The sequence below is a fragment of the Coffea arabica genome, chromosome 3c (genome assembly GCF_036785885.1).
Source record: "Coffea arabica cultivar ET-39 chromosome 3c, Coffea Arabica ET-39 HiFi, whole genome shotgun sequence".
In the NCBI taxonomy this organism is placed as follows: domain Eukaryota; kingdom Viridiplantae; phylum Streptophyta; class Magnoliopsida; order Gentianales; family Rubiaceae; genus Coffea; species Coffea arabica.
Window position 1 is genome coordinate 43,544,381 of NC_092314.1, and position 21,692 is coordinate 43,566,072.

General features: G+C 36.0%; 1 protein-coding gene and 1 long non-coding RNA gene across 3 annotated transcripts; one reads left to right on the forward strand and one right to left on the reverse strand.

The window, feature by feature from the left end:
- Positions 1-3,370: 3,370 nt before the first annotated feature.
- Positions 3,371-7,401, forward strand: LOC140037759 (uncharacterized). The gene is made up of 3 exons (XR_011841757.1): positions 3,371-3,773; positions 6,300-6,356; positions 7,198-7,401. It is a non-coding gene; the product is annotated as an uncharacterized lncRNA (long non-coding RNA).
- A 6,067-nt stretch (positions 7,402-13,468) lies between these two features.
- On the reverse strand, positions 13,469-18,616 carry LOC113735173 (2-alkenal reductase (NADP(+)-dependent)-like). Of its 2 annotated transcripts, none has more exons than XM_072082817.1 (5): positions 18,162-18,616; positions 16,166-16,343; positions 15,058-15,275; positions 14,414-14,496; positions 13,469-14,078 (listed from the first exon to the last, which is right to left on the reverse strand). In XM_072082817.1, exons 1-5 carry the CDS (start codon positions 18,393-18,395, stop codon positions 13,700-13,702), a joined length of 1,092 nt encoding a protein of 363 aa, XP_071938918.1. In that variant the 5' UTR covers positions 18,396-18,616; the 3' UTR covers positions 13,469-13,699. The 2 variants fall into 2 exon arrangements, with proteins under 2 accessions (XP_071938918.1, XP_027117952.2); XM_027262151.2 differs by having other exon boundaries at positions 15,109-15,275; positions 18,162-18,610.
- Positions 18,617-21,692: the final 3,076 nt, after the last annotated feature.

The following is a 21,692-nucleotide window of genomic DNA, read 5'->3' on the forward strand; positions in this document are numbered from 1 at the left end:
GCTTCAAATTCTTCCCTACAACAATCACATCTTCCATCCCTCTTTCCTAGACTTCTAAAAATCATATCATTAACCGGGATACAGTTTTGCAGACATTTCCACATAAAGTGCTTCAATTTTGCCTTTATGTTTAGTCCCCATAGCCTTTTCCAAACACAGTGTTTCCTAATCTCCCAACTAGTTTCAGCATTGATCCCCTCCTTTTTCCTATGCTAGTTATCCTCTTTTTTAGCCACTTCATTTCCAGATTTTACAGTATACACACTAGTTTTGGAAGAACTCAAAAATGATCTGTCCATCTTTCTATGCAGGCTAAGAGGGATATTTTCTATTAGTTCTGCCTCATTTTTACTGAATAGTTGTTGTAGGGTCTCCTTTTTCCATCTGCCTTCTTCTATCAAATCACTTACATTTTCCAAATGACAGTTTGTAGGTCTTCTTGTGGTCACTATGCCCTTTTCTGAGCCTATTAACCACTTATTCTTCCAAATGTTCACACTTGGTCCATCACCAATTCTTTTCCATAACCCTCGAGCAATAGCTTCCTTGCACTGTGGATACTTTTCTAGCACTATGATCCTGATTTTGGGGGTTCCTTCTCTAGCCACCTTGGATCTTTCATGTATTTAGCTTTTTATCACCTTGCGTACTAGCAAATTTGGAGATGTTGGGAATCTCCAAATTTGCTTTGCAAGCAAGGCTGTGTTGAAAGCCACTAGATCTCTAAATCTCAATCTCCTTTTTCATTTACTTCAGAAAGTTTCTTCCAGATTGCCCAGTGTACAGTGTTTTCCTTTTCTCCACTACCTACCAAAATCTAGCAATTCTTGCTATGATCTATTTGTATAGTCCTTTGGGAAGACTAAAACAAGCCCTAGCATAATTTGGCATAGCCATTATGACTGATTTGATAAGGACTTCTTTACCTGCTTGACTTAGCCGCCACTGTTTCCACTCCTGCATTTTGTTAATGATTCTACACTTTATGTAACCAAACACTTGCTTCTTTGATCTTCCAATGGGCATAGTCAAGCATGTTCCTTTTGTTGCTTCTCTCATCCTATCCAAGGCCTCACTTGTCTCCTGTTTTGTTTGATCTACAGTGTTTTTGCTGTAATATATAGCAGGCTTTTCAAAATTTACCACTTGACTAGAAGCTTTGTCATACTGTGTGAGGACTTCTTTTAATTTTTCTGCCTCTTGTCTACTGGCTTTGCAACAAAGTAGTGAGTCATCTACAAAAAATAAGTAAGAAATAGTAGGTCCATTTTTACTGTATAGTCCTTCAGCATAGACGATGAAGATGTAAGGTGATAAGGGGTCCCCTTGGTGGACTCCCTTGATTGGTCTAATGTTTCCTACTTTTTGGCCATTTAGATTGAAGGAGTAAGAGATAGTTGACAAGTAGATCATGATCCATTTAACAAACATAGGATAGAAACCCATTTGAGTCATCGCGCTCCCCAAAACCTTCCATTCTACTCTATCATAGGTTTTAGACATGTCAAGTTTGATAGCCATGAATCTTTGTTTGCCTTTCCTTTTTTTTCCAAGAAGTGAAACATTTCATAGGCTATGACAACATTGTCTAGGAGTTGTCTTCTTGGGATGAAAGCTGATTGGGTACTGCTAATGCAGTGATTCAGGACCTTTTTAAGCCTATTAGCCAGTATTTTGGAAATGATCTTATATAGGACATTACACAAACTAATAGAACTATAATTAACCACACTTACTGGGGCATCAGCTTTTGGGATTGAAGAGATGATAGTTTTATTCATTGTTTTGAGAAGAAAACCATAATGGAAGAAACTATTTATGGTAGAGACAATGTCATTGTTAATTATATGCCAGTAATGCTGGTAAAGCAGTGGTAACATATCATCAGTGCATGGGGCCTTATTAGGGTGCATGGAGAAAAGGACTTGTCTGATTTCTTTCTCTTCAACTGGTTTGATCAATTGCTCATTCATTTGACCAGTAATAGTGTGAGTCACTTCTACTAATATTTCCCCAAAATTGTCAGGATTAGTTGTAGTGAACAAGTCCCTATAGTAGTCACTCATCTCCTTCTCAATGTCCTGCTCATTGGTGTACCAGGTTCCATCATGTTTCTATAAGGTGTTGATCATGTTTCTTTTCCTTTCTGTTATTACAGTTGTGGAAGAATGCTATATTTCTATCATTTTCTTTCAGCCATTGTCACTTGATTTTTGGCTCTAATACAGTTCTTCATCCTTGTATGCTTTGCTGAGTTTTGTTTTCAGTTCAACAGTCTTGCATCTCTTGTGTGGTTCATTTCTTGCTTTGACCACTGCTAGTGGTTCCTTTAGATCCTGTTTTCTTACCTTTGAGTTCCTTTCCTCCTTCTTATTCTACTCTAGCATAGCAATCTTGCATTCCTTTACTTTCTTAGTCACTTATACATTCTTGATCTTGCTTGCTCTTTTTCCCATGCCCTTTTAACCACTTTTTTTTGTCTTAGGATTTTTGGTCCATTTCTAATCAAAGTAGAATCTTTTTTTGTTCCTACCTTTTGAAGGATTAGTGTCCAACATCAACAGGTAGTGGTCTAAGGCCTTCTTTTCCATATGTGTACAGGTGGGCTTTCCAAATCTTTATATCTAACTAGTATTACTGAGACACCTATCCAACCTCTCCTTTGTGAGAACCCTGAAAATAGACATATAAATATCAGTGCATATTTTATTTGCATTTTAATTCCTTAATAAATTTTAGCACTAAGTCCAATTGTTTTTAAATAAGTATGTAGAATTAAATGTTAAGTGCAAAATAAAAGAATTGTGCTAAACTACTAAACTTCTTGGTTTTGTTACATTAACTTCATATTTCGATGGTAAACTATTTCATTGATCTAATCATTAATTTCTTCGAATTCTAGAATGGTAATTAATTATTTTGAAATAAAAGTGTAGAGATAATTTTTAAGTAATAAATAATATAATTGTGCCAATATTGAATTATTCGGTTTTGCTATATTAAATTAATATTTCTTGAGTTAGATTTAATTTGTTTTCGCCTTAATATAAAATGTTAGAATACTTAATTCCTTTATGCTAAATTAATGGTACTTGAGTCGATATATTTTTGAGGAAACGTTACAAGTACTAAGTATTCTTAGGATGTGAACAATTTCTAGGATTAATTTTCGCAAGGATAATATATAATTAGGCGTTTAAAATCACACTTGGGGATAATTTTTAGAATTAAGTTGAGATTGGGGAGCAAAGTGAAAAGACTAAACTACCCTTGAACAATTCCTCAATCTATCATGCAACTCAAACCAGATTTCGGACAGAAACCAGAGGCCACCTCCTTGTTCGGCCAATGCAAACTTTCACCACCTACACACTCAACATCCTGCACACTCAACCTCCCTCAAAACCGCAGCACCACTCCACAATTCCATTCCATATCCTCTGCACACTTCCTACCCAGATAACACTCTACTTTCACCTTGTTATCATCGCCAGAGTTAGAGAGGGAGAGACCGAGCTTCACTCTGCCATCCGAGAGGGGGGAAAAAAAAGGGAAGTCGCACGAGCTGCAACTCTTCCAAGGTTCTGTTTGCAAGCCAGAGTGGAACTAGGAAGAAGCCGTGAGCAAGCTCCATCCCTATCCGCGTCAACAACCAGCTGCAACCCAGCTTCACCCTCCACCAGTCGCAACCAGAAAACCAGAACCAACAAACCTGTGCGTGAGCCGAGAGAAAATATCATAGCTTACTTATTCGTGAGCTGAGCTATTCTGAGGTAATTTTCTGGACTATTTTGGGTTGATCAGAGGTAGATTCTAGTTTTAGATTAGCCTTCTAGAGGTTGATGATGGTGTTTAAGTACTTGCATGTGGGATTTGTATGTTCGGATGTTGAAATCTGTCTTGGTAGCATCTGGTTCTGCCGAGAGTAGATTAGGAGTTGCAGTTTTAATTCTTGTTTCCCTGACATCATCTGAGCATGAATCGGTGATTAGCTAACAAAAACTGAGTGGATTAAGCTAGTTATAGCTTTGCATGTGAGTTTAGGCGGCCAGATTTGTAATTAAGAAAAGAAGAAAATTTCTGTGCGCTAGTTATGTTTCTGCCGAGAGCTTGAGCTGGAAATTTTGGTTTTAATTTGCTGGGTGTGATGATTTGAGCTTAATCTTGGATCAACCTGATAGATAAGCTCCTTACTTAGTATTGCATGTGAACTTTATGGCTAGGAATTTCGGTTGCATGACTGGAAAACTTATTAGAAAATTTCTGGACTGCTGAACTAATTTTTCCAGATTAGCCGTTGAAGTTGTTTTGGAAATTGCTTGGGTATTTTAGCATGAATTTTGCTGGAACGTGTTTGATTTCCACTTAGTTAGGTGTTTGACTAATTAAAATTAAATGATTAAGCCTTGCATGAGGTGTTTTGGTCTGGCTAAGCTAGAAACAAAAAAATAAACAAGAAAATCTGCTGTATGCAAGATTATCCAAGAATAGCCGAATGAATTCCTGGATTTTTGGGATGTTTGTAGTTGTTAATTGAATCTGATTTTGAACGAGAGATGTTAATTACCTAGCTAAGTGTTGGCATGTTGAATTTGAGTAACTAATACCCTGTTTTGGCCAAGGAAAAGCTGGAGTTAAGAACATACAATTGCTAGAAATTTTTTTTGTGAACTGCCGTGAATTCGAACCAGGAAATTTTGAAGAGTGTAGCTATTGTTTGGATTTAACTTCGAACTGGAAGCAATTTGTAGCTAACTAAGTGTTTAGCTATGAAACAGTTGAGATTTTGGAAGTTTGAATTGAATTAATGAAGTGTAGCTGTTGGGAAACTTTCGGTCAAAATGATGGAAGTAGTAAAGGAAATTCTTTCCAGATTTCTTTTGGCGAATTTTAGTTCTAAAACTTCTGTTTTGAGCTATAAACTATTTCATGCTTATTGACCTCACTCTCGAGCATGTCAAAAGGGCCGTGCATGTGAATTTTTGGGTGACCATTTGATGTTAATCATGGCTACAAGGATGAGATGAATTTATCGGCAATTGAAGGAATAAATTTTGAATTATAACCATTGTGAATTACTTAATCCGCATTGGTGTATGTGTTATGAGAAATAATTGTTGAATGCTAAGGGTTAATGATTGATGAAGCCCTTGGCCATGTGAATGATTTTTATATAATCGTTAAAGTGATGAAATTTAATTGCTGAAATGTCTTTGAGGCCTTACCTTTATTTTTATGTGTATATGATGAGTTTGCTGAAACCAAGTGCTAATGATTGATGAAGCCTTGGTCGTTCAATTTTATTTTTATCAGAAATGCAATTGTTGAAATCTAGGGCTAATGATTGACAAAGCCCTAGTGATTTGCTATGTGATTTTGCCATATTTGATCCATAATATGATTTCGAAACGGAATCGGAGCTGTGGAAGTCGCTTCTACCTTGCGAACTCGTGTAGCTGTGAGCAAATTAATCAAAAATATTTTCCAGCTAGTATTAAATCATAAAACTCAATATCTAGTATTTTGCCTAAAACTTTCCAACCGATAATTTCCTTTAGCTCAAACTAGCCTTGATAGTTATAGGAAAGAATTTCTCTAGCTTTTGAAAATCCTAAGTCTTATTTTAATTTCCTTTCCTTTCATTAAGATTTGCCCTTGGATAGTTGTCGGTAGGAAAAGTTCCAAAATAAGAGTTTTAATAACTTTAATTAAGAATGTAGAAACTTGCTCGGCAAGAAACTTTATTTAGATTAAATAGTTTTTAGTGACAATTTTTACAAGAACCATAGCTTAAAAGAAATCTTTCGAAGTATCTTTCTAGTTTTATTATTAAGTGGTTTGTCGAATTATCTCAAGAAAATAATACTAATTACCTTTTATAGGGAAAACTACAAGAAACATTTTTACTACTTTTGCCAAGTTTCAACCTAAGTAGATCTTTGAGTTTACTTCGAAATGATAAACTAGTTATAAACTCGATAAACCTTTATAGTTATAAACCTGGAACTTGAATAGAAATTGAAAGTGTTATATTTGTACTTTAAAGGTCAAACTTGATTTTAATAATTTACGCAGAAAACTTGTTTGGCAAGAAACCTTATTCAAAGCAAATTGGTTCTGGTTTGCACCTCTAGAAAGAAAGAAATCCTATGAAGTATTTCATCACTTTCACTAGTTTAACTCTAGGGAAATTGTTAATTTATTTGGTGTAGATAAACTAGTTATATACCAGATAACTTTGTATTTATAAACCAAGAACCGTACAACAACACTTATAGTTTTAAATTCTGGATTTCTAGGGTATAGCGAGGACGTGGATTTGTGAATCCCAGCTTGAACTCTGAACTTCACTTTTGGTGAGTGTCCCTGCTTGTTTTATGTTATGTGGTTAAGCGCTTTACCAATTCGCTATGTGATAATTGTCAAAATGCAATAAATGATTTTTGATCCATCGAAGTGAGCAGTGTGTACTTTATCGCACTAGCCGTTCGAGTGGTGACGTGTGTGAAACATTTTCTAATGAATCCGTGAATCTAAAGGACGTAACGTCGTTGGGTGAATTCCTCGACGAGTCAATAATAATAAATCAAGTGCTAGACGTAAAGTCGTTGGGTGAATCCCTCGACGAGTCAATAATAATGAATCAAGTGCTAGACGTAAAGTCGTTGGGTGAATCCCTCGACGAGTCAATAAAGTCGTTGGGTGAATCCCTCGACGAGTCAATAATAATAAATCAAGTGCTAGACGTAAAGTCGTTGGGTGAATCCCTCGACGAGTCAATAATAATGAATCAAGTGCTAGACGTAAAATCAATAATAATGAATGAAGTGCTAGACGTAAAGTCGTTGGGTGAATCTCTCGACGAGTCAATAATAATAAATCAAGTGCTAGACGTAAAGTCGTTGGGTGAATCCCTCGACGAGTCTATAATAATGAATCAAGTGCTAGACGTAAAGTCGTTGGGTGAATCCCTCGACGAGTCTATAATAATAAATCAAGTGCTAATAATAATGTAAGTTCAGGACGTAACGTCGTTGGGTGAATCCCTCGACCAGTCTAAGGTACACTTGGGTATTATCGCCTTCCTATTTGTTTACTTCAGTCGAATCAATACGTGTTAATTGTTTTAATTGATTGCATGTTTTTGGGGCACCACTGAGCTTTAGCTCACCCCACGTTTATTGTTTTCCTTAACAGGTTCTGGAAACTGAAAGCTGGATGCTTACTTAAGTTTTCCTTTTGGATTGTATTTGAATACTATAACTTATTCTGTGGGCTGTAATGTGTTATTTGAGATAATGCACTTTTCTTTTGGGTTGCCACTTGAAACTGGAAAATGGGTAAACCCTAATTCGATTACTTGGCCTGTAAATTTGTAATAGAGATTTATGTATTTATCTACCCGGATTAGTACGACTTTATATTTTGGTACGTAGCACGTGGGACGTTTAAGAGCCTCGACTGGCTAATTTATCTCTGCTATCTCTGAAGTTAAGTTGGATGTAAGGATGATCTTATTCGGGAAGATTTGTTTTATCACAGATTAAGTTCTCCTTTGAAAGGATTTGGGTTAGAATGCTTGCGTGAGTCCTGGCGAGAGCTGGGCAGACGGCTCGCCAACCCTTTGGTTCGCCTTAGGGGGAAGTGGGGTTGTCACATCCTTGACCTCCCCATCTTCTTCCCAAGAATTACTCCATGTCCATGGTACTCCTTGGTAACCTAAGTATATGAGCTCGTTCCCTCTGATGAAATTGTTAAATTCTTTTAGACTCCTTTCAGCTATTTCCCTTCCTCCCTATTTTTTTCCAGTTGATCTAATATCATTGAAGTCTCCCACTAGTATCTAACTCACCCCATTCCTTTTTTCTATTCTTTATGTGTTTCCATTGCTCCTTTCTTGTACTGATGTTAGCACTTGCATACAGGCACACTAACCATCATTGGCATTTAGCTTCCTCATCTTCTATCCTTGTTGATATTACCAATTCGTATCTTGCACTTGGCTTAACTTCATGTCCTTTTTCCAAAACAATGCCAATCCTCTTGCTCTACCCACTAAATTTACAAAACGTCCATTATCATATCTAATTTGTTTTTGTATTTTCTTCAAGAAGGTTTTCTAATTTTTTGTTTCACACAAGAACACAATGTTAGGAGAGTGAAGGCTTAAAACCTCCTTCAATTGGGGAATTGTCAAGAGGCCTTCTATACCTCGACAATTTCATATCACTACTTTCATTCAACCATTGGAGGCATTTTGGAGTTGGCCTCCAGTTCCTCATCAAATTCTGTATAATTTGCCTCCCTCTTCAATGCTTTCAATCTTCCCTCTGCAGTATCCTCTTCCGTTGGTTCAACTTCCTGCCATATTGTTTCCATTTTCCTCTTTCCCCCCAATTCTCCTCCCTGATTCCTGTTTGTGATGTCCTTCATTGGTGTTCTATTTATCCTTGCAATTTTCTTGACATACATGTCCTTTCTCCTCCTTTCTACTGCTGTTGCAATTTCTATCCTTCATTTCTTTCTATAGTCCTTTCTACCTCACCTCCACTTCACATAGGTCACTTGTCTAGCCACTTGTGTTCTTTTCTCCTATAATCATATCCACCACATTTTGTTCCCCCGCCCCCTCCCCCCAAAATTTCCTTCACTTTCTCCTATAAGGGACCAGTATTCTTTCTTTCATTTTCCTCATCCAAGTTATTTCCTTTTTTCCTCTCCTATCTCCATTTTTTTCGCTAGTTTTGTTCCTGTAGTAGTTCTCTCCACTTCTCCTCATTTGCCATTTTTCTCGTATACACTTGGGTATTTTGTTTGCCATTTCCATTCTCTACTGCCAATAAATTGCCATCACTCACTTTGGTGGACCAAGTTCCTGTAGTCACTATTATGGCTTTGTTTGATTCCTTTTCCTCAGTTTTGTTTCTTGCTTTTTCTTTTGTTAATCCATCCCACTTTTTTACTAGTGATGTCATGATGTTCCCTACCCTCATCCATGCTCAATACTACACTTCTCTCTGGATCTGCTCTTCTTTTTCTTCTTCCTTACAAGATGTGTCCCCATGCCCAATCACTCCATAGCTCTAACAAAAATTTGGGCACCCCTTATACTTAAACTCAATCCACACCATCTGATCTTTAAGTGTCACTGTTGTTCCTCTTATTAAAGACTGTGTTATGTCAATTTTCTTTAGTATTTTCATGTGCCTTTCTTCTTTTCCACCCCTTGTTAGTATTATCACATCTCTCACAGAGTTGAAGATCTCTCCTAGCTTAAATCCTACAGCTCCATTCATCCAGTAGACTCGGAGATTCCATAGTTGGACCCAAATGAAGGTATGCTTAAAGCTATTAGGATCTTTTTCACAACCTTCCGACCATTCCTTGATGATTAATACCTGGTTGTCCACTATCCATGGACCCCCGCTAGTACGCTTCTTCTTTTCTTTTCCTTTTCTAGGTGGAACTGGAACAAATTAGGTCCTAACTCAGTTATCATTATTTTCCTAGGGTAACCCCAAGCATGATTTGTGAAATTCTTGACCCTTGTGAAATTTACCACTTTTGCCCCTATGATCTTTCCCACTAAGCTACCATTGCATCCTCGTATACATTCTTCCACATCTTCCCCACTCAGATCTATTCCTCCTAGCTCCTTCCCAGACAGATCAAACTTATGGAATGCCTAAGCTAGAGAAGTGTCTTTACTATTTAGGTCTCAAAATCGTTCAGTTGTTTAAACCTGCAAGAAAATTCAAATAGAGAAGCTTAAGAGTTAAGGCCCAAAAAAGAGACAAACTAAGAGGAAAAAAACACAGCTTAGGAAAAGAATATAGTTCAAAAAAGCCCCAAAGGACTAGAAGGTTTAGTTAAAGATGACAATAAAACATGTTCTTGGACACAAGTTTGTTAATGGATCATGCTTGGTACTGTCATTTACTCCCGCAATAAATGATTGTAAGAAAGATAGATCACTAATCTATATATTCAATGTTATTGGTGTCCAGGGTGTTTTCTTTTTGGGATTTGGGTTCAAAAAGTTTGAGCTTTTTGAATTTTTGGTGTTTTGAAATCTGAAACTCCTACAACAAAGAGAGACACTCTAAAGTTAGAGAGAGAAACTCTCGTGTTAGAAAGAGGAGACCTATATTGCTTAATTCAACTACTTCCCGTGCTATCTAAATATGCTTATTACTGAGCAAGTTATTGAATTAGTTAATTAGCATATTAGCATCTGGTATAAAAATAACATTTTTCTTTGACAAAGATTTACAATATTATCTGGTCAATTGATAATGATAAAAGTAATGCTCATACTACATTGTACTATTTCATTGATAATAGAGTTACAATTTGACTAAGTTCTGTGTACTAGATACATATTAACAATAGTTGATGTAGAATTAGTTATCCTGAGGCTTACTTCAAATATCTTAAAAATCTAATTCTAACTATGAAATATTAATTGGGTTGGTATTTAGCATTGGTTAAATAGATTCCTAATATTAGGGATTGCACAAGTCAATAGATTATATCTTAAAAATCTAATTCTAACTATGAAATATTAATTGGATTGGTATTTAGCATTGGTTAGATAGATTAGTAATATTAGGGATTGCGCGAGTCAATAGATTATATATGACATTTAAGCGATACTAATGCTAAAAAGATTAGATAGAGTATGTCGAATAGATTAAGCCATACTAATGCTAAAAAGATTATATATGACATTTAAGCCATACTAATGCTAAAAAGATTAGATAGAGTGTGTTGAATAGGTGTTTAAGAGAGAGCTATACAATATTATTTAGTTTTATCATTAAAGCGCACAACTGTAACATGTGTGAGGTCATTTTTTTTTTCCCATTTAGTGAAAGAAAAGAAGGATACGGACTTCGCATTTAGCAAATGCGAATTTAAAGAGATTGCATTTTCTAAAAGCGAAGACCCTTCTACTAAGAATAACCAATTCAAAAAACTCCTGTTGCAAAATTACTTTCTTTTTTATTTTCATAACAATTTTAGAATTTACTATGATATTCTTCACATGCCATCTGTCCTGCCACCGCACCCACAAGCATCCACCACCACCCTTTACCGCCACATCTCCCCTCTCTCTTCTTCTCTCCATTGCCACCACCTCTCCTTTTCTCCAACTACCACCACCGCCATCTCTATCACACGCCACTAGCAACCATCCTCATCCACTTTCTCTCTCCTCCTATTTCTCCCAGTTTTACCACAATCACACAACCAACCTCTCTTTCCTCCTTCCCCTCCTCCTCTCTCTTCCCCAACCCTTCCCCCTCTCTCTCAAATCTGGTCACGAGACCAAATCTTGGCCACCCATGCCCCTCCCCCCACCCCAGATCTAAGGGAGAGGGTAGGGGATAGGGGACTACTAGGTGCCATTTCAAGTTGCTCAATAATTGGTTCCTACAAACAGCCACGGATTTAAGGGGGGGCTGGTGGGGGCTTAAGCCCCCCCCAAGCCGCCGGAAAACCCCCTATATATAGGGGATTCCGGCGGCCATTGGTTTAGATTTTGGTAATAATACTAACTGGAAGAAATCCCTAGTATGAAAGTCGTAAGGTGAAATTCTAGAGAAGAATTGAAGCGGGGGTTAATTTATATGCTAGTATATGATCAGATAGCTTTGGATTTGAGCGAGGACATCAGCATTGGGAATGTCTTTTTATACTTGGCCGAGTGAGAACGAGACAAGAAGGTTCCTGGCTAAGAGGATGAAGAATTCATGGGCAATATGCCAGCTTGATAACGCGACGTTAAATTAATGGATGGGTGTGGTGCTTTCATTATTTGGGTGCTTCTTAACTGGCCTGGTCCCCAAAGTGGACATTGACCTTTTGTATGGAATTTATGGCAATTGAGGTGGTTTCCAGTCTGTGCAGAATTGAGTAGTAATGCTGGATGGGCAGCCTAAAGTCAAGAAAGTTCCAAATATCCAGCTTTGTTTAGTTTGAGTACGTCAAGTCTTTGCCCACTGCAAATGGAACTTCTCAAAGTCTTTCCCATCCTCTCTTTTGGAGACCTTATTACATTTTGTGAATGAATTTGAAGTTTTAACAGTTATTGCTTAGTCTAAGTGGCATGGATCACAATTGGATCAAGACTGTATTCTGTACACAAGCTAGACACATAGTACATTGTAATGTTCTTTTCTGTTGTTCAACTTGTCATTATTTTTCTATTCCTGAGTAAACCATCTGTGTTTACTTTTCCTCTCAAGCAGGTGTTAAGCTTTACAAAGTCGTCATATTTTACCAAACTGAAAAAAAAATGCACTTTTAGTTCTCAAGATTTAAAAGTTAAAATAAATTACTATATCTAGTTCTCAACCTTAAAAAAAAAAGAATTGAATTATTTGAGTGCAACAACTACCAATACTTCAAATGTTAATCAATAACAAATTTTTGGGTATGTATAATTATATGTTTTTATTATTTTTATAATTATTGATTCTAAATTTTACTTATTAAATATATTTATTTCGTCACAAAAAATTTTTTTTAATACACTTCAGCCCCCCCAAAAATAAATTTCTGGCTCCGTCCCTGCCTACAAATGGCATCAAATGTTCATGCTAAAAATTGAGTAGGCTCCGAAATGATAATTAAATCCTCATTAGTGCAGTCAATATACAATAACTAAGTTCTTTGGTCTAGTTGGAGTGGTAATAATGAGTTTTTTCAAATATATACAAGCAGGTATCCATGTATCTACAATAGATTCAAGATGTAAATAGCAGGACTTGCTATATATTCAAGAAGTAAATAATAGAAATTTGTATCTACTGTAAATTCAAGAAGTAAATAACAGGACTTTTACCCCCCCCCCCCCCAGGAGACTTTTGCCCCTAACGAGTACTTTACTATTTATACTGGAGAATTAAGAGGCTTTCACACCATGAGTTCTGATAAATCTTATGATCTTGTGAAAAATTGAATTGATCCAATATAGTTCTAGTATACCCTATATTTGCATTTGACACGTTACCTCCCTTCTAAAGCTAAAGCTAAAAATTCCTCCCTTCTCCATCTCATTTTATAATTGATCCATTTTATCAATGCATTTGTAACTGAGAGTAGAGTTACACACCTTACAGGAAGTTCTCTATCCTCCCAAGTTGTTCGCAATTTTATCACTAGAGAGAAGTTGTTGAACCAATTGCTCTTTTAGTCTTTAGTGCCTCAATTGGCAATTGAAGTATTTTCTCAATTCTCTCTCTGTTTCTCACGACTTTAACTGTACCTATCTCTTAACACCCAAAATATTCCGGACCATTTACAGAAGCCATTTGTTTCTCCATGTCAACTCTCTGGATATAAGGCAAAATGCTGCATCTATCATTCTTATGCCAAAATGCTGTTGATTAATATCTCCAACACAGAAAAGCACCAACTGATCTTTCCTGTACTCACAGAAAGATAATACAAGAAGCTGCTATTGGGCTCCGGCAAACAGGGAGATTCTATTTGTGTATTTGACAAGATGCCAGTCGATAAGACAAAGCCAAGCACAACAGCTGAAACCATTCCATGAGTTCCACTTGATACACATTATTGATTACTCACAGTAAACAGCTACTATTTGCTTCCCAGCATTGCATGAGATACCAAGTATTCTAGACAAAACCAAAGCACAAACCTTGAAAAGGGCAATTTTAGATGATGTACATTATCCACGGGTAACTGCTACCAGCTGCTTCCCAATGTTACGCCCCGAGAAAAGCCCTATCAAAGCACTTGGGGCGTTCTCAAGGCCTTCAGCTATGTCTTCCACATAAGTAATCTTCCCTTCTTTTATCTGTGGGAGAATCATTTCCAGGAACTTAGGATAGAGATGGTAGTAATCAAACACCAGAAATCCTTCCATTCGAATTTGCTTGGTGACCAGACAAAACAGATTTTGAACTCCTTCGGGCTGCTCAAGGTTATATTGTGATATCATGCCACAGGCAGCAATGCGGCCGTAGGGGGTCATGTTTAGAAGCACGGCATCAAGCATCTTTCCTCCTACATTCTCGAAGTAAATATCAATACCATCCGGAAAATACCTGCAAAATCAAGATTCGAGTCAGAAGTCTATGTCCTTCTAGCTGTCGAAAGTACCGATAAAATTGCAGATCACCTTGATGTCATTCACAGAAAGTACTTTGAATGACACAAAGAAATGAGAAACTATAAATGCCAACTTTGAGCCAACGAAATCAATCTCAGAATCTGAAAATTTCATTTTGAGCTGAAAATACTATTCAGTGGCACATCATTGTGCTTTATCTGAGTACAACGCCCTCTTCATCAAGAACTATGCTGTTCCAGAGAAAAAGCAGAATTTATGGGGCTTTTCTTTCTTAATTCCTCATTAACCCCACTATTGTGGAAAGCTGACCTTTTCAGAGCCACATTTAAATCTGCCTCTTCTTTATAGTTGAAAGCTTCATCAAACCCGAACTTATTCTTCAATAAATCAACCTTAACAACAAAAAAACAGAAGTCAATAGCAGCAAAAACAAGCAAAGTGAGTTAATTGGTCTTTTAGCTTTTAGATCCACATATCAGAATCATCAGAACACTTTTCTTTAAGAAACAGTAATTATGCCAAATGCCTGAAGAGGGCCACTGGGTACAGGGGCAGTAAAAATTTTGATGCTGAAACATATTGTGAACTGTAAAGCTAAGGAACATCCTAAACATAGTTCACATTCCAATTCAGTTTCTAGAAGCATCTTCAGGATAACAAGTAGTTCCAGGTCATACATAGGTTTATATAGCTTCCACTTCAACAGGCCTGCATGATGTTTGAAAATTCTTAGCCAAGAAAAAATGCAATTCGTCCAAATAGATACTCAAAAACTCGTCACTTGGTTATCGTATTCCAACTTCAGCTCATATCAACACACAGAATGCTGAACATGAAAGAATTTTGAATGTCTGGAAGGATAGACTTTTTAGCAGGACTACTATAAGCCTTGACTATCATTTGGATGTAGAGTTATGATAAGCAGGGTATTGTGAGCTCAAATAGTTTCTCACCCCACCTGGAATTAGGAGAAACTGATGGAGTGAACTTCTCAATGTACTGACCTTTTCTTTGCTTCCAGCACTTCCAACAACATAGCAGCCAAATAGCTTTGCAATTTGCCCAACAAGTTGGCCAACTGCTCCAGATGCTGCTGAAATAAAGACCCGTTCTCCCTTCTTTGGAGAGCACACCTCAAAAAAACCAACATAAGCAGTCATGCCAGGCATACCTGTTAGCAACTCAAAGCCAATTAGAAAACCCTATGGAGAATAAGTGGGCCTTTTTTTGGGGGGGGGGGGGGGGGGGCGCCACTGAAACTATCACTTTGCAAGTAATAAAATGACAAGATTTTGCACTATAATTGATGTAAATGTTTCTTCCAGTATGATCAATTTTCTGCAAGATAGCAGATTCAGACGTTACAAATAACGTAGTAGAAAAAGCTGCGATTACCATAGGCTTAAATGATCAGTTAGAGGAACATCATTTAGAGAAAAGGAATTAGTGATGAGAGCAAGGGACTAAATGAAAAATGACTAAAAAACTTGGTGGATCACTAGCTCATCGTGTTTATGCCTAAACATCTGCTGAAGGCTGAGCTAATAAATTACAGGTCTTTTTAGAGACCATAAGATTTTCACTATAAAGAGTTGAAAATGGAAGGGACAGTGGGGATAGAAAGGGAATGCAAGTCTACCTAACTTCTAATGTTGTTCATTATTCTTCATGATAAACTACGACACGAAAAAGGAAAAGTGCTCCTCTTTTAAACATTTTAACCCACTGCATAATGTTTCAATTATACTCTCTCTCTCTCTGTCTCACGCGCTCTCCCTCCCTCACTCTCTCTACACGACAGGTAAAGCTTGTTACGGTTTACAGCAAAACATTATTTAAAAATACCAATTGCACATGAACACAAACTTCCATTGGAAAGCTACTATTTATGTCAATACTCGAATATCTGGTGCAGGAAGTTGATTCTATGAAATTGCATCATAATTAAGACACACTAAATTCAACACAGGAAATCATAATATTAGCTTATTCCATCATTATTCACCAATTAAAGAAACACACTTTCACCATTGAAAAATGAAATGTTTGTAAGAAACTTACCCAGGATGCCTGTATAGTAGGACAAAGGCACATCTGTGTGCTGAATCTTAAAGAGACCCTCTGTAGAAGTGATAACACTGTACTCTTCCCATGTAGTCATTCCCCAAACCAGATCACCTTTCTTGTAATTTTGATGACTAGAATCCAGAACTTCAGCCACGCCATATCCCACAATAGGCTGCAATGAAAGCAATGACATCAAGTTATGGTCTTGACTTACTGACAAACGGTCAAAACTTTTTCCTTTTTCAATTGAATGATTAACCACCATTGATGGTACCTGTCATGCTGATAATCTATTCTGGTAACTGGTTAAATAAGTCTTACAAGATAACAATTCTACTGGATATGACATATTACAATCAACTTCAACTATAATCAGTTAGGCATACCATGAAAAGAAAAAAAGGTAACTTTCGAGTACCCATATTACCGACTTGCCTATCTTAACACAGAGATCCAGTTAATGTGGACCACTAAAAATGCTAAAATAAATAATATATGCACAGGCATTATGTACTTGAAAGATCACAAAATGGAAAGCCATTAATCGAAAGAACCCCTGAAAGAATCTCAATTACTAAAATGCAACCTGGGTCACCAACCATAAACTGCCATTAGAGTCACCTGTAACCTAGATGCGATCATGCACTACCAATCCAGTGTTATGATGTTATATCATATCCAATAACTTCAGAAGCTCTAGAAAACATGTGTTATCCTTTTCTGAAATATTTACATAATGTGAAGCTGATTATAAGCAAGTTAAGAATCTCCAAATTGTAAGTTGAATCTTTAAGTATTTTGCCACATCATTTCACACATGATGACCTCAAAGACTGAATCCATTTATTTTTCATAGTTCTTACAACAAAAGAATGTGCAAACCAGTGCCTCTTAATTTCGCATTGCTACAATTGTTAATTCCTTAAATTCAACATTGCCCAAGTTCAACGAATAACAACAAACTCCCAATGATGGTCTTGAAAGATGAAACAGACCTACAGAGCCTGGAATAAAGGACCCAACATAGCTTCCCTCGAGTTTTTGCATACGATTTCTCATGTAAGGATCACAGGACACATAGATATCTGAATCTTCTGGGAGCTTCAGCCTTATGGAACTAGCTGCTAAAATCATGTTGGTCTCTTCGGGAAGACCATTTACATTGTTTTTCATTATCACCTGAGTGTTACTCACTTCCTCTGCCTCTACCATTTTCAAGAAACTCTCTAACTATCAGCTAACAATGCCCTTCTCTAGCTTTCAGTCTAACCAAGCTCTCGACTTCCGCTTATTTTCACTTCTATGTGATTACCTACCCAAAACAACTCCTTTTATTCCATAATCTCCTTCTAGGACAGTGGTGCAAAGCAACAAAAGTTTTGAATAGGGTATCCACGACATAAGATTCCTGCAACACGGAGTAACTTTAAGCCAACAATTCACTTTTCTGACCTTGTAAATTGCTTTTATTTCTATTCCATTGGTATCCATATTATTCTTGCTTTTCAAGACCTTTTCAAACACTTTCACTTTGTCTTTTGTACTATCAAAGTTTAGGGGGATGGAAGCTCATTGGCCCAAAAAGGCTAATTGTTCTTTCTACCTAATCACCATGTCCCATCAACTACCTCATCTGCTGAGACAACACAAAAGTTCGAAATCCGGCAAACTCTCGAATAAGAAACTTCAAGGAAGACTCAGAATTTCTAACTTTGACCAAAACTCCCAGTATTGGAGGTGTTCCATCACTGATTATCATAAATTATGATAATTAATTAATGAACTTTAAATTGTTCTAATATATTTCACAATAGACCAATCCCAGGTGATGTACCAAAAAAACAGAAAAAAAAAAAACCGCCATTCAAACAAAAGAACAATAAAATAATCACCCAACAGTACCCATAGCAACAGTAAAAAAAACAAAAAAAATGACAGAATTGACATTTAATATTAAAAAATTATCCAAATCTGTACATTTTGTACTTACGGAGCCGGGAGTGAAGGACTCAACATAGCTGCCTTCCACCTTGCTCATGCGGTTTCTCATGTAAGGGTCACAAGACAAGTAGAGATTTTTCACCACAATCGCCCCCGAAGAACCTTCCGGAAGCTTCAGCTTCGTCTTGCCGGTTCTGATTTCCATATCACTCTCCTTCGGAGAACCCCGGACGTAGTGCTTCAGTATCACCTGCTTGTTCTCCACTTCCTCCCCTTCCGCCATTTTTCCTCTCGAAAAGCTGCTCTCAACCGACACTGATAATAATGCTGGAGAAGTCGTGCCGTGAAGGAGTATATATGGTGTGTGTTGCCTGTGTGGGAAGTGCTAGTAGCGGCGGCGGATCCGTATTGTACAGATTGCGTGGATAAGGGAGAGTGATTGTGAAGATGATGACTGAATGATGACCAAATGATTGACGAGAGGCTTTTTTGTTGCTTGGATATACGAAAAAAATGGAAATATTCTAGCACTTTTTCTTTGTGATTTAATGTATGCAAGATAAGAAGGGAATTACAAAAATAAAATAGTAGGAGTATTAAAAATATGTTTATGAAATTTTTTTTCTTTTTAAAGAAGGAATCACAATCCAAACAAACACACAAAAAAAAACGTCTTTTATGGCTAGTTTGCGAGATTGGAATGGAAAAGAAAACGTCGAAAATGTTAAGTTATGAAAAAGAAAAGAAAAGAAGAGAATAAAAAGTTTGATGTTGTTGGGAATTTTGAGAAAATAAATGGAAGGATTTTGGATGCATACATTATTAAAATTTTATTCAAGATACATCTAAGGATAGAAAGTTGTATTTTAAAAAATCTCACAAAACTTTGTTCACTTTTCCTTTGTTTTCCGCCCATATTTGGAACTTGGAAGGAATGACTCTTTTTTTTTTTTTTTTTTTACACTATAGTTGCAAAATAGATTCTCACCTAATCTGTCAGTTGTTGTTCTTTTTTGTCCCTTACATAGTCCCAAACAACAGAAACTGACTCCTCACTCTCATTTTCTCTTTTTACGCTATCAAATCTCAGCTCTGAACAAACTATTTCTGAAAAAAAAAAAAGTTCTGAACAAACTATTTCCGAAAAAAAAAGTTCTTGGTGTTTGGAAGGAAATCTTTTAAAATTCTAGGCATTTGGAAATGTTTAGGAAAACATTTTTCTAAGGAAATATTAATTTGTTCGTCAATGATTTGGATATTCAAGACTTTGTCAATGATTTGGATATTCAGATTAATTTTATTTTCTTTCTTTAGTGTTAAGCCATTTCAAGAAAATCATTGGGATTGGATTAGTGTTTACGAAGAGTCTTTAGTGTTTTTTTTCACTGCTAAATTCAAGGTTCGAATACTGAACCTAACAATTAAGAGTGGAAAGGATGTGGAAAGGGGTGGAAGGTGTGTGTCTATAAATATATATATATATATATATATAGCGATTTCAAGGAGCTCCACTATCTCAAAATTAAATAACTGAAAGGATACATTGGGGACACATCCAAAATGTTACTTATGTACACCCAAAAAAAAGGGTTATTATCATTTTACCCCTTTAAACTATATCACTACTATCAGTTTACCCCTTAACGTTATCTTTTAGTCATTTTACCCCCTTAAATAATTCAACTCAACATGTTAAGAAATTTTGGACAAAAATACCCTTTTATTTTATAGCATTACTACATTGTTATTGTCACTTTATTCGTTTAGATTATAGTGATACAATCACTTTAATTCCTAACATTATTTCCTATGCATTTTATCTCATCGTTAATCTAACTAGTATGGTCAAAAAATTTTAAATATATTTACCCTTTTTATATATAATTAAAAGTAAAAAAGTTGGAATGGTTATTCTTCCTTTTTTTTCACTTTAAGAGATCGAAAAATATAAAAATAAAAGGGTTTTTCAAATTTCTTTTTTCACACTTATCAATAGTAGGAAAAGAAAAAGAGATAGGAAAGAAGGAGACAACAAAATTAGATTTTACAAAGAAAAAAATAAAGAAAAGTCTAATATTATTATATTACTGTAAGGTTATCGGGATTAGGATTGGAATTTGGTAGTAAATAGAAAAGTGAAATAATTTTAAAATAATAAAGTATTTAATTCTTTCTTATTTGTAATTTTTAGAAAAAGAATTGAGCTCTCTCTCTCCCACTCCCCCTCTCCATCTTTCTATTTTTTATTTTAATAAATTGTCAAGAAGAAATAAATTAATACTTTGACTTTTTTTTCTTGATACTAAAAAGGAGAAGAACCACTCTAAATTTTTTATTATTTTTATTATGCAAAGAGGAGGGTGTTTTCTTCTAAAGTTTTTTAACTTGCTAAGTTGGTTTAATGGTAGGATAAATTGGCTAAAAAATAACTTTAGCGGGTAAATTGATAATAAGATTATAGTTTATGGGAGTAAAGTGATAATAATTTTAAGGGTTAAACATGTCTTTTCACTTTAATTAACAAACTCTGTTAAGTTTGATCGTTAGTCTTGGGGGTAAAATGACTAAAAGATAACATTAAGGAGAAAATTGATAGTAGTACCAAACGTTAAGGGGGTAAAGTGATAATAACCCAAAAAAAGAAAGAAAAACCGTTTAGAAAATATGTTGATATTTTGATCCCATGCGTGTAAGGTTTGTTATTCTCTCCATTTCATCAATGTCTAGCAAGGTGGTCAAAAAAAACATCTAGCAAAACAAAACTCAAAAGAGTATGCAGTATGACAAAGGAACATTTTTCTCGATAAGCAGCTCTTCTTCAACCAAATCTTCAATAAAGATTTTCGTCCACTATTAGACAAGGGCAAAGAAAGCAAAATTGACAGAGATTTGAACAGCATTCCCATCATCACGGGCAACAACTGCCAGCGGCCCCCCACTATTGCAACATGAGAATAAAGGAGTAAACGAATCGAGTTTAATCGATTAGTTTGCGAGTTTGCTCGAATGAAACTCGAGTTTGAACTCATGCTGATCGAATTCGAGTTCGAGTTTGAGTAGTTCAAACTATTTGACGGGTCCAACTTGAGTTTAATATATGAAACTCGAGCTCGTTAGGCTCAATTGAGTTTCACATATTTATGTTTTTGTTTTAATTTTTTTATTTATTAATATGAAATGTCTATTTTGTTCCTTATTTAAAATTATATGAAATATAAATTTATATTTCTTAAGTTTGATTATACTCGATTAAACTTGATTGAGTTCGAAATAAACTCGATTAGACTTGATAAGTACGAGCTCGAGTAATGCAAAATAAAATCGAGTTCGAACTCAAGCTCGACTTTTAAGAGTTTAATGAGTTTGAGCTCAAATTCGAGTCCAAGTTAGATTTGGAATTTGATGATGAAAATGTTTTTTCGGAGAGAAACTTTGCCATCACAACTACAACAAAAATGACCTTTAACGGCATTTAAAAGTGTCAGTATATATAATCTAAACTAACACTTTACCTTTCTTCACACCTCGGACAAGTGTTGTTCCTTTCAATGTGGGGATAGGTTCGTACTATTCAACGGTG